The sequence below is a fragment of the Rhamphochromis longiceps genome, linkage group LG6 (genome assembly GCF_057381845.1).
Source record: "Rhamphochromis longiceps isolate RC_006_pf linkage group LG6, R_longiceps_female_GT1.1, whole genome shotgun sequence".
NCBI lineage: Eukaryota > Metazoa > Chordata > Actinopteri > Cichliformes > Cichlidae > Rhamphochromis > Rhamphochromis longiceps.
Window position 1 is genome coordinate 5,014,967 of NC_140562.1, and position 12,399 is coordinate 5,027,365.

Sequence of the window (12,399 nt, forward strand, 5' to 3'; positions counted from 1 at the left end):
TATCAAGTTATTCTTAATACTGCAGACTTGCAATGATGGCTGTTGTCCTAACAGTCATCTTAAGTAAGCTTTACTTAGTTCTTTTGAGGCGACGAGTTTACATAGTTTTTTTGAGTTCTGGGAACTAATTAGATTTTACAGTGTAGGACTGCGCTCTTCTGAACAGAGATCTCAGATGTTGTTCCTGGGATCTGCTGGAGATACTCGCCTAGCTTGGGAGTCACTGTACCTAGCGCTCCGATTACCACTGGGACCACTGTTGCCTTCACCCTCCACATCTTCTCTGAGCCCTTGGTACTTCTCCTGCGTCTTGTGTTCCGTTGTGTTCGTTGCTGACATTCGGTATTGCTACTACTGCCCGGCCTCCTTCCTTCAGCTTAGCGTACAGCTGAACTTGGGGTGAAACCCTCATGCACAGTAAGGAGCTTCCTGGTCTTGATGTCAGTGGCTTCCATCGCCGCCTTTGGCCAGCTTATTACCCCAGCAGGGTACCTGATCACAGGCAGGGCGTAGGTGTTGATAGCCTGGATCTTATTCTTACCATTCAGCTGACTCCTAAGGACTTGCCTGACCCTCTGCAGGTACTTGGTGGTTGCAGCTTTCCTAGCGGCCTCTTCATTTGCCTGTGGGATTCGCAGGTACTTTAGCTGTCCTCTGTGTCTGCAATATTGCCTTCTGGCAGTTCTGACTATCTTCCTTCTCTTTGTTATCGTCTGACTGCACTTCTCTAGTCCGAATGACATCCCGATGTTATTGCTGTATACCCCGGTGGTGTGGATCAGTGAATCGATGTCTCGTTCACTCTTGGTATATAGCTTGATGTCATCCATGTAGAGCAGTTGGCTGACAATTGCTCCATCTTGTAGTGGGTATCCATAGCCAGTCTTGTCAATGATCTCACTTAGAACCACAAAAAGTTTTTTTCTGTTCATCTGGATGTAGCGTTTTCAGTGGGAGAAATGTTTCATCACTCATCCAAGTGACTTTTCAGTCTCAGCTGACTGCAGGTTTCCCCAACCTTATAAACAGTGCTTTTGCACAAACTAGCCCACTAAACAATGGACTGTGAGGTCAGTTCCTTGATCATTACTGAGTCACTTGGATGAGTGACCAAACATTTCTCCCACTGAAAACGCTACATCCAGATAAACAGAATCAACTTTTGGGATTCACTTACCTGGATGACTGAGCATGCATCAAGACATCCCATTGAGGAGGTTCAGGCCTATGCAGAACAGTACTGGGGACAGAGCATCTCCTTGGTAGATCCCGCAATTGATGGTGACTTGTGCTGTTTGCTTTAAGTTGGCCTTTAGTGTTGTTTTCAACATCCCCATTGAGTTCATGATGAAGGCTCTTAGGCTCCTGTTGATTTTATACAATTGTAGACATTCCAGTCTCCAGCTGTGGGGCATCGAGTCATAGGCCTTCTTGTAATCAATCCAGGCAGTGCACATGTTGGTCAGCCTAGTCTTGCAGTCTTGGGCAACTGCTCTGTCTACCAGTAGCTGGTGTTTTGCTCCTCTGGTATTCTTGCCAATCCCTTTCTGTGCCCCGCTCATGTATTGAGCCATGTGCCTGCTCATCTTAGCTGCTATGATGCCAGCAGCCATGTGGTAGCGAGGCAGGTTATTGGCTGGTAGTTGGATGGGACTGGTCCCTTCTGGGGAACCTTGGGGATCAGGACTGTCCGTCCTTCAGTGGTTTATTTATGCTGCCAGACACTCATGAAGTGCAGTCAGCTCTTCAGCCAGAAGGCATAAACCATGTCGGGGCCTGGTGCTGACCAGCTCTTCATACTGGAGACCCTTTTTTGAATGTCTGCTACAGTGATGGTTACTGGATCCTGTTCAGGGAGGTTGCTGTGGTCTTCTCTTAGATCCACTAGCTACTGAGCATTGACATTTTGGTTGTGTATTTCTCCCTTATGTTCTTCCAGTATTGCTCCATCTTCAGCCTTGGTGGTGGTGTTCTCACATTGTTCTCCTGCCACTAAGAGTACCTCTTGGCTGGTTCTGAGAGAACAGCTGGTTTATTTTCCTGCCTATCTCCCTGTTATACCATACTTAGGCCTACTTCCTTCCGTGCTACCTTGATCTTGGCCTCTAGTCTTCTTCTCCATGGAGAGTACTGCTCCTTGTAGCTGTTCAACTTATAGCCAAGCATCTCACTGATCACTGCTGAGTGCTCCGATTACCATTGGGACCACTGTTACCTTCACACTCCTCATCGTCTTGAGCTCTTCTGTTAGCCCTTGGTATTTCTCCTGCTTCTTGTGTTCCTTTTTCCTGATGTTGCTCTCATTCTGTATTGTGTCTCCCATTTTGACCTCGGGATTTCCAGGCCATACTCGGCACAGATGTTTCTGTATACTATGCCGGCCACTTGGTTATGGCGTTCCATGTATGCCATGCCTGCTAGGGCTAGCAACTTGCACCCTGCTGTTATGCGCTGGATTGTATCAGGGGCATCTTTACACAGCCTGCACCTGGGGTCTTACCAAGTGTGATAGACCCCAGCCTCTATGGATCTTGTGCTCAGAGCTTGTTACTGTGCTGCCATGATTAGTGCCTCTGTGCTGTCTTTCAGTCCAGCTTTGTCCAGCCACTGGTAGGATTTCTGGATGTCAGTCACTTCTTCTATCTGCTGGTGGTACATAACGTGCAGGGACCTGTCTTTCCATGATTGTTCCTCCTCTTGCTCCCATTTCTTAGGTTTCTGCTTCCTGAGGTATTCACTGAGCACACTGGTGGCGGCCATCTTTCTGGTGTACTCGTGTTCGTTGTCTCATCCTGGACTGTGGTAGTAACACTCAGTAGTCCCCGGCTTCCTTTCTTCCACTTAGCGTGCAGTCTCAGGGTGCTGGACTTGGGGTGAAACCCTTCATGCATGGTCAGGGGATTCCTCGTCTTTTATATATATACCCACATAGCAAAATTGGTATGGCCCAGATCTAGCCCACACAATGTGCTTACACATGGCCCACATACCGCCATCAAAGGCATTTTGTGGCCCAGATCAGGTTTGCCAGATGTGGCCCACACATGGACCAGCACAAGGGCAGTTGCAGACACACTGGAGGTCCTGTGCTGGCCCATGTGCTACCTCTGGTAAACCTGATCTGGGCCACCAAAGGGCTGTCAATCTTTGCTGTATGTGGGCCCAGTGTAAGTTGTGTGCAGCCATGGGTCACTTGCAGACACACTGTTCTGGCCCTGTGCTGGCCCAGAACAGTTTCAGCTCTGGTCCCAGATGTCAGCCTAATGTGTACCTTAATCAAGCCATGTAATAACAACATGTGTCGGAACATAACAGTGCAAAAGTAACATGACAAAACTCTGTTCAGACAGTGAATGGACTGATTCTTATATAGCGCTTTTCTACTCTCCCAGATTACTCAAACTGCTCTATACAACATGGCACATTCACCCAATCACACACTTTCTCTAAACTGACTGCTTCCTAACTACATTCATACACATTCACACTCTTGACATGCAGACTGGAGGAGCCAGGGATTGAACCACTAACCTTCCAATCAATAGGTGACCTACTCTACCTCCTGAGCTACAGCCACCAACTGGCTGTAGCTCACAGGGTTTTGAATAATGTGTACACCCACAAACCTGTCAAAGCCACATGTGAAACGTTGGCTACCATAGCAGTATAGTATTGCAACATGGCATTTGGGTCTTCTAACTAAAGTAGGAAAATAGGAACATAAATAGTGCCATCATTGCCGGACCTGGCCCAGATCTGGTTGACATACACCCTGCCATGACATCAGTCAGTCAGAAAAAGTGCCAGCTTGATGCTGGATCCGGGCCAGACCTGTTTTCTATGAGCCTGGGCCACACACAGCAAACCACAATCAGACCAGATGTGGCATGCCATCACATAAACAGTGCCATCTATGCCAGACCTGGCCCATATCTGGATGATATACCACTTACCACACCAGAAGTCAGCCAGCAGTGCTGGCTTGATACCAGATCCGGGCCAGACCCGTCTGCTATGTGGGTATATATATATATCAGTCAGCTCTTGGCTGACTCATGAAATGAATGGATGGACAAACACATACATAATAAAAGAAACATAAAAGACTCTATGAATGTTCTAAATGAGCTGTCTCACCACTGTATGGCCCCTCTTTGTCCTTCCGGCTCTTTGTTAGGGAGCAGTATGGACGTCGCTCTTTCACTTCCATAATGCTTCTTCTTATGCTGCTGGCAAACATACAGGCATACTGCTGTACAGCTGCGTAGACAGAAAGATGAACAGAAAGAGAGAGAAAGACAGATGAATAAAAAACAAAGAAGAAAAAATGAGTGAGAGAGCGCTAGACAAAGAGTGAAGGGTTGTTGGTCCACCTACAATCACACATAGGGACAAAAAAGGACAGAGGTGCAACAACTAGAGTCATGGTGCCACGACAATAACTTGGTCTTAAACACCAAAAAGACCAAGGAGATTATTGTAGATTTCCGGAAGAGGGGTCATAACAACCATCTGCCTCTCTTCATTGGCAGTGAGGCGGTGGAGAGGGTGAGCAGTTTTAAATTCTTGGGGGTAACTGTGACCGAGGACCTGTCCTGGGGCAACCATATCACCTCAGTTGTACGGAAGGCCCAACAGCGCCTCTACTACCTGAGGAGACTGCGGAGCGCACACATTCCCAGATCTCTGATGTTGAACTTCTACAACTGTGCCATCAGCAGCGTTCTGACGTATGGATTTCTAGTGTGGTTCCCCAGCTGCACCAAGGCCGATCAGCAAGCACTCCAGCGGGTGGTGAAAGAAGCTGGCAGAATTATTGGAACAAGTCTGCCAGAGATCAGTAATATCTTCCCCACTCGCTGTCTGAGGAGGGTGCACAGTATCCTGCGGGACCAACATCACCCTGCGCGCCACCTTTTCCATCTGCTGCCCTCAGGGAGAAGGTACAGGTCTATACAGGCCAGAACATCCAGACTGGCCAACAGCCTGTACCCACAGGCTGTGAGGCTCCTGAACTCTCTGCCCCCCTCTCACGGACAATAACCATATCCAACTTCTTAATAGCAATGAACTGGTCTGCATTGGTGCATCATATCTTTATTCTCTTCCCCCTCCTGCCCCCCCCCCCTCTTTCTTAAATAGATAACTATCATATCTGATATCATATCTCACAGTACAATAATATTGTATTTTGTCATGTTTCTCAGGTCTTTGTCTGAATTTCTACGAACATTATTGCTAAGGATTGTCTTATTGCATTGGAGTCACACTGGGTTAAATATGTACACTTGGGTTTTAAGGGGTATTTATTATTTTCTTCTTTTTTTTTGGGTTGTATGGAAGCCCCAAACGCAATTTCATTGTTCTTGACAATGACAATAAATAAATAAATACTAAATACTAAATACTAAAGTGGTAATATGTTCCAATGGTGTTGTCCTGCAGTTACTGTTAAAGTTAAACATGACAGTGTAACCTGCCATCGCCAGGTACCAGAATGTGATCTTGACTTCATTACAAAAATCACAACCTGCATTCTCTTTAATTGTGTCCTTATTTGTAACCTGCACAAATCTCTGACACGCAAAAGCAGCAGGCTTAACTGGTGTGCTTACAGATGAAGATATACCAAAAGGCACATTCTGTGAGTCATGCAAAACGTCTGTGTTGACACAAACTCACACACATAAAGACACTGTAAATATGCAAAGTATAGTACAGTATATTGCACAGAAAAAATGATAATCGCATTTATTTCATGATTAGTTACACAAAATATCTGCAGCTGTTTGATTGTTTTTTTTTATTAAGTTTTCTTTTATTCTTTTGATGTAGTTTTAAAAATTTAGATAAAAAGGAAAAAACACGTAGATTTTTTCATTACAATGGAATTCCCTAAAATACTTTCAGCATAACCCACGTGTATCCAAAGCTCTTCTAACATCTGCTTAATGTCTCTAAAATCAGTACTGAAACCATAAAGTCAAAGTCTGCTCAAAGTCAGCTTTATTGTCAAAAGCCATATGCACAGATCATACACAGGCATTTGAAGTTGCAAAGCTCCCATGGCCCTCAGTGTACACTAAAACAATATAAAGATAAAACGAGGGAAGAGTTGAATGCAGGTCTGGAGTTCCTGTGTGTGAGAGCAAGGAATGAATTCAGCATCCTGACAGGCTGATGGATGAAGCTGTCTCTCAGTCTGCTGGTCTAGAGAGGCTCTTCAGTCTCCTTCCCGAAGAAGCTGTTGGAGGGATGAGTGGAGTCACCTGTAATGCTGAGAGCTTTCTGGATGAGGCGGGTGCAGTAGAAGGTGCTCATAATGGGTGTTGAGGCTCTTGCTCTTCTCAGTCAGCAGAGGAAGTAGAGTCGCTGTTGGGCGTTTCTGACCAGTGATGCTGTGTTTTTTAACCAGGAGAGATCTTCTGAGATGTGCTCACCCAGGAACTTGGTGCTGTTTACCCTCTCCACACCAGCACTGCTGATAGTTAGTGGGGTGTGCAGGGTGTGAGTTCTCCTGAAGTCTATGATGTTCTCCTCCTTCTTCACATTCAGGGACAGGTTGTTGTTGCTGCTGTGACCTACCACAGTTGTTTCGTCTGCAAACTCGATGAAAAGGTTGGAGCTGTGTGATGGTGTGCAGTCGTGGGTCAGCAGAATGAAGAGAAGGGGGCTCAGCACACATCCATGGGCCTCATCAAACTCTGGCTGCAGATAGTGTGGCATTGGAAGAGGAAAACAGGATTCAACAACTCACCTCACGTCTTCTCAGATCCCTTCCAAGCTCTAACAATGTATGCCCTGACACCATAGCAGCTGTATGTAATAAGCATCTTCTCAATGGGAAAAGTGAAAACTCACCTTATGTCATTCTAGTTGAGTCCTTGGCTATGAGTGCTGATGCCATTCCTGATGCATACAGTGATGTGAGATGCGCTTAGTGAGATACTAAGCAGGTGTTACATTTGCAAGCCACAACAGCGTTACGACACCAGACATCCTTGATGTAAACACAGAGTCCCTCTCCACGAGTCTTACCCCCTTAGACAAGACCTCTGTCGCTGACCTCTGCCAAAAGCATGTTAGCCAGTCAAGTTGAATGGCACTGTCGGGAATGTTATTGTTAAGCCAAGTTTCTACAAAGATGAAGACACAGCGCTCACTTCAGAGTGGACTGAAGTAAGCATACACGATCCAGCTTGTTGTCCAGGGAGCGCACGTTGGACAGTACAATGGTGGGAATAACAGGTTTGTGTGGTTTAGCTGCTAGCCTACTCCAGACGGCTCTGTGCTTACCCCTCTTCCTCCCATGCACACCACCTGAGACGTTTCCACTGTGGGCAAGATCTAGCAGGGGGGGTTGCTGATGGTAGATGCCCCTGAAGCAGTCCACAGTTCCTCAGTGTAATTTGTAGCTCTTCCATGTGTGAAAAGTTTGTGGATTTGCTTCTGTTGATTTTGAGCAGGAGCTCATGACTGTATGAGCCCAAAAAGCTAAGTTTGTTCATCTGGGTGCAGCGCTTTAAGGACAGAACAGAATCAACTTTTTGGGATGTCCTTACCTGGATGATTGGGCAGGCATCAAGACTGTTCTGGAAAAGCTTGAGTAACACAACACCCATGGCACTAAACTAGCCTCAAAACTTTGTCATTCAAACAGGTCTATTGTGTATTTCCATGGTGGCAGTGAGGTTTGACAAAGTCCACATATGGTGATAGTGTCATAAATCAGAAGACCAACACATCTAATATAATGCTACCCAGTCTGTTCCAAGCTAATGACAAGCTGTCCTGAAAAAAAAAAAGAATAAATAATAATAACAATAACATTTATTTGCATAGCACAGAGTTACAAAGTGCTTCACAGTTTGAATAAAAGTTAAATTCGACACCTCACTGCATCTCTTGACTTCACTGAGTTGACCCACACGACAAAGCTAGCTACCAGGTATGAGCGAAACTAAGAGAGAACACTAAGCATTTGCTAGAGGTCTCTCTCTCCTGGTTAGGAGCCATGGATCTGGTGGATGTAACAACATGCAGGGAGTTTACAGATATAGCAAGAGGAATTTAAATAACCTAGCAATGTTTAAACATTCTGTAGCAGTACGGTTAGAGGGAAAATAAATATGTAAATTAAAGTCACCTTATAAATAATATTGTCAAATTTCACAACAACAGATGAGAGCAGATTAGAGAATTTATTCAAGAAATCACTGAAGGGTTTGGGAGGTTGCTAGATATTACAACACACTGTATATTCACACAAATATTTGTAGGACAGTTATTCAGAGGAAAAAAAATGAGCAAGAGTAAGTTTAAGGCAGGGGTGTCAGTCATGCCCCCCGATACAATTATATCCGGCCCGCGAGATAATATCATGTGTCAGTTATTAATGGCCCGTCGGTACGTTGGAGCTGAATCGTCAGACCTGCTGAGAATCCACGCAGGCAGGGCTGAGACTTTATTTTGATGGCCACACCATACAGCCAATCACATGCAAAGACAGACATAGATACCATTATGTGAAAGACGGAAGTGGGCAGACATCTCCAGACAGCAAGGGTAGTGGTACAGGCCGGTTATACAGAGAGATGGGGAGCTGGATTTAAATGCAAGCTTGTCAGGAAAAAGTGAAGATATCAGCGAAAACGTAAAATGTGCAGCATCTGGCTGCAATGATACTGGAGACTGCAAAGCCGAGTGCAGAATTTATCGAATTAGGAGCTCTCTAAAGCATCCATTTCTATTTTCATCCATTTTTCATTGTGGAGAACAAAAGGTTTCAAATTTGTCCAGGACCTTAAACCTCATGTGTGTTTTCTTAATCATGTAGAAAAACTGTTAAACATGTAACTTCTTTACACTGACAGAAAGGGGAGTTTCTCTTGTCCGGCCCACTTAAGATCAAAGTATAAGTATGTGGCTCGCAAAGTAAAATGAGTTTGACACCACTAGTTTAGTTATCTTATTAAAATTTAAAATTTGTAATTAGATGTTTCTGGGCATTTCTCCAGTGGTCACCGAAGCCATGTCAGAAACGTCACGTCACTCTGGAGAAGATGACCAGGTGAGAACTCAACCAGTCATTCAGGTGCTTGAGCTTTCAAAAGCATGGTGCCACTGGGCCCAGCTTCAGTTTTTGGATACCATCCTGTAGCAGTGATTATGCTTGTAGGCAATGTCCACACCTGTCTCAGTCCAGTTCTTGATGCTTGGAAATGAGGCGATAATTTTGCATGTCCATCTCCTGCTTTATGAGTATCAACAATTACTTTTCTCAGGTCTAAATTGGTTTCTTTAATTTTTGGTGTTTTTAAGTGGCATCTCCAACCGTTGCTGAAGTTTTTATATTGTGCGTAAATTAGAAGATAAGCCTCAGTTTCAACTTGATTTTACTACCATCTCCTCACAACAGTGATAAGAAGAATAAACTGGGCCAACATGGCATGTTTGTTAATACAGAGACACACATGTTACTGTGATCTCTGGTCTCCCACTCAGACACACAGGTCTCCTAGTGTCCAGCATTCAGAGGCTACCTGAGGACTCATGTGAGAGAAAACCTGCTCACACAGACATGTAGAGCCAAACACTGTCAATAAGGCCTCTGCAATGTTCTGAAGACAGTTAAACCTGTCAGGTAGTGATGTCCAGCAGGTGAACATGCAGCTCCATGAACACACACAGCTGTGGATTCCAGCTGCATCGATGTTGCATTAACTGGCATTAACTCAGCCAGTTAATGTGAGACAAAACCAGCTGCTCATTAAAGCTTTATGGTTTGATCAGAAAAGAAAACTTTGGTCCAAACACCTGAAAGTCCCAAAATGCATTGTGCCTCGAGTCTACGGATGTATCCATGTATCTCTTTGGTGCTGATGCTGTGCTGAGCGAACAGCTGCTGAAGCTTTTGAAGTGTCTGAATGTGGAAAGCTAACAACGTCCCTCTGACCAGTAGGTAAGTTATTTTTAGCCAATTACAAGTTGAATCTGGTAGTTGGGGTTGTTAGCTAAGATACCGTCATTAATAAAGAACCAGCAGAACTAATGTGTCTGTGCGAGCTGATTTGCAATGTGCACCGCTGGAGTGGCCATTTATTTTTTAATGCACCTTCTCAGATTAACTCACTGCGTGTGGTGTCCAGGGCTGGACTGGGACAAAAAATCGGCCCGGGCATTTTGACTAGAGACCGGCCCCCCAGGTATTAAAGCCATAAAGCCTTTGAATGAAAACAGATGCTGTGGTGACAGTGATGTACAGTCTTGTTGGTATATGTATGATTTCTATACATTTTACATCAGATAAAAACTTTGGTTGTAAGATTCAGATAATTATTTATTAAAAGTGAGACATTTTAAATGAGAATAAGAAAGAAAAGTATTTCTTTGTGCCCCCCTCTCCCTGTTAATGCCTACCTGCCCCCCTGGCAACACTTTGCTAGACCCGCCCCTGCACAGTTACCAGCTGTCAGCTACTTAGAAAAGGATCCTGGTGTTATTTGTGTCTCAGAAACAGTTCATAACTTCAACTCATTCATGTCACCTAAAAGGTAAACCTGTTTCTCCATCACCTGTTCAGCTCTGATGATTCAGTAAGGACATCTCCTGGTTTCATCTTCACGTTTCCCTCTCACCACATATCCAAACCAACATCATGACCAGCAGCTTTACAGCTGTGGCTCCAGCAAACATCAGCTGATACTAGAAATTAATATTAAATAAATTCTAACAACAGCTGATCAAGCTTAAATGTGCTGCTGTTGTTTAGCGCGACATCGCTGGTTTCCTCTTTCTGGCACAAAGTGGGCGATAAACAAACAAGAGAGACGATCAGCTGATCATTGATCAGTTTCATGATTGAAGTAGAAACAGGAGAGAAGAAGAGTCAGCTGTGCAGCAAACACACAGAATGACTCCAGCTTTGTGTCTTTTTTCATTGTAGCTGAAGTCCGGGACAAACTGCTTCTCCTCTCAGCTCAATACGAAACGTGTAATATTTTCTCTGAATGCGAGACTATTCCGTCTTTTTACGGGACGGTTGGAAACTCTACTAACTAACCTTATGAATAAAATAAAGTTCACTATCAGTAACATCATAGCACCCGCCCAGCTGTATAGAAACTCCGTCATGCTAGCTAGTAGCAGTACGAGTTATTGTAACTGACTGTAAAAAGTCAGCACAACGAAAATAAACTCCACCTAAACTTGGTTCATATCTGACCCAGATAGACTGCAGGTCATAACTTCTTACCTGATGTTCAGTTCACCTGACACTCGGACCGGCGGCCGCCACGGGTCTCTCCTCCTCCTGCCTCCCCTTTCTCTCATCCACCTGCTGGCCTCCACCACTTGCTAATGTTACTGAATCTGTGGAAGCTACGCCATAGCCACCACCAAACAACTGAGTTATTTTTATACACCGGCCAGCATCTGGCCAATCCACCCCCTTTATTGTTTATACTGTTACAAAAAAAAAAAATCATCAGCACATAAAAATGAAAAATCCCCATCGGGCATACCGGGCAAATGCCAGTCCAGCTATGGTCGTGCTATCAGTTTAATTAACCCTTCGCGTGCAAACTGTGGCACGCGTGCCAAGGGTTGCCGACCCCTGCACTAGATGCTTCTGGTAGCCATCAGCAAGTTTCTTGCATAGTTCTGTCTGGTATTTAACCAATCCTCTGGGCAGAATTAATAAAGTTTATTTAAATTGGTTGGTTTCCTGGCATAGACCCAGCTTTAAAGTGCACTCTCCATTCCAGAAGTTTACCCTATTCCAGAAGTTTACCCTACTCAATCATTATAAAACCAGTTTTGATATGTGCTTGGGATCTTTTGGAGTAGCAGATTCACATCTGCACGCTTTTACCATCTGTCTGCAAGGTCTAGTGAGTGCAAACAGCAAGCTCCCCACGCAAATCGCTTGTTTAACCGACATTAGCCGGAGTACTGTCCCTGAAGTTGGCCTCCATTTTTGTTGACGGCTGCAAAATTGCTTCCTCCTTGGGCTGCCCTTCATTCCTCAGGCTTCAAATGTGTCTTTTAATCTTTGCATAAGAATTCAAGAATCTGCAAGGTAAGTGCAGTTTAAATAGTCTCTTGCTGTCATGTCCAGGATGTGATTTTGGATTAGAAACAAAAAAGTTCTGAAATCTTCTGATGTAAATTTATGCATTTTTTTAGTGATTTTGTTTGACCTTGGCATTTCCAGCCAATCGGTTAGTCATTTAGCACTGCAGTGATCATCTTAAGTAAGCTTTGAATATTTTCTATCACAAACCCTTCCCTAAACCCAGACACCACATAATTTAGCTCAATACTTGCATCTGTCGTATTATTTAAATATAAACGGGTCCACTGCAATGACTCATAAACAGCGCTTTATTTGGCCATTCG

General features: G+C 44.4%; 1 protein-coding gene across 1 annotated transcript in view; it reads right to left on the bottom strand.

Annotated features, from left to right (window-relative positions):
• Nucleotides 1-4,250, bottom strand: part of LOC146667318 (teneurin-3-like) — a 29,855-nt gene extending 25,605 nt beyond the window's left edge. The window contains exon 1 of the mRNA XM_085408325.1: nt 4,138-4,250. Coding sequence (XP_085264451.1) covers nt 4,138-4,240 — 103 coding nt within the window. The 5' untranslated portion in view covers nt 4,241-4,250. The remainder of the gene's footprint in view (nt 1-4,137) is intronic.
• Nucleotides 4,251-12,399: the final 8,149 nt, after the last annotated feature.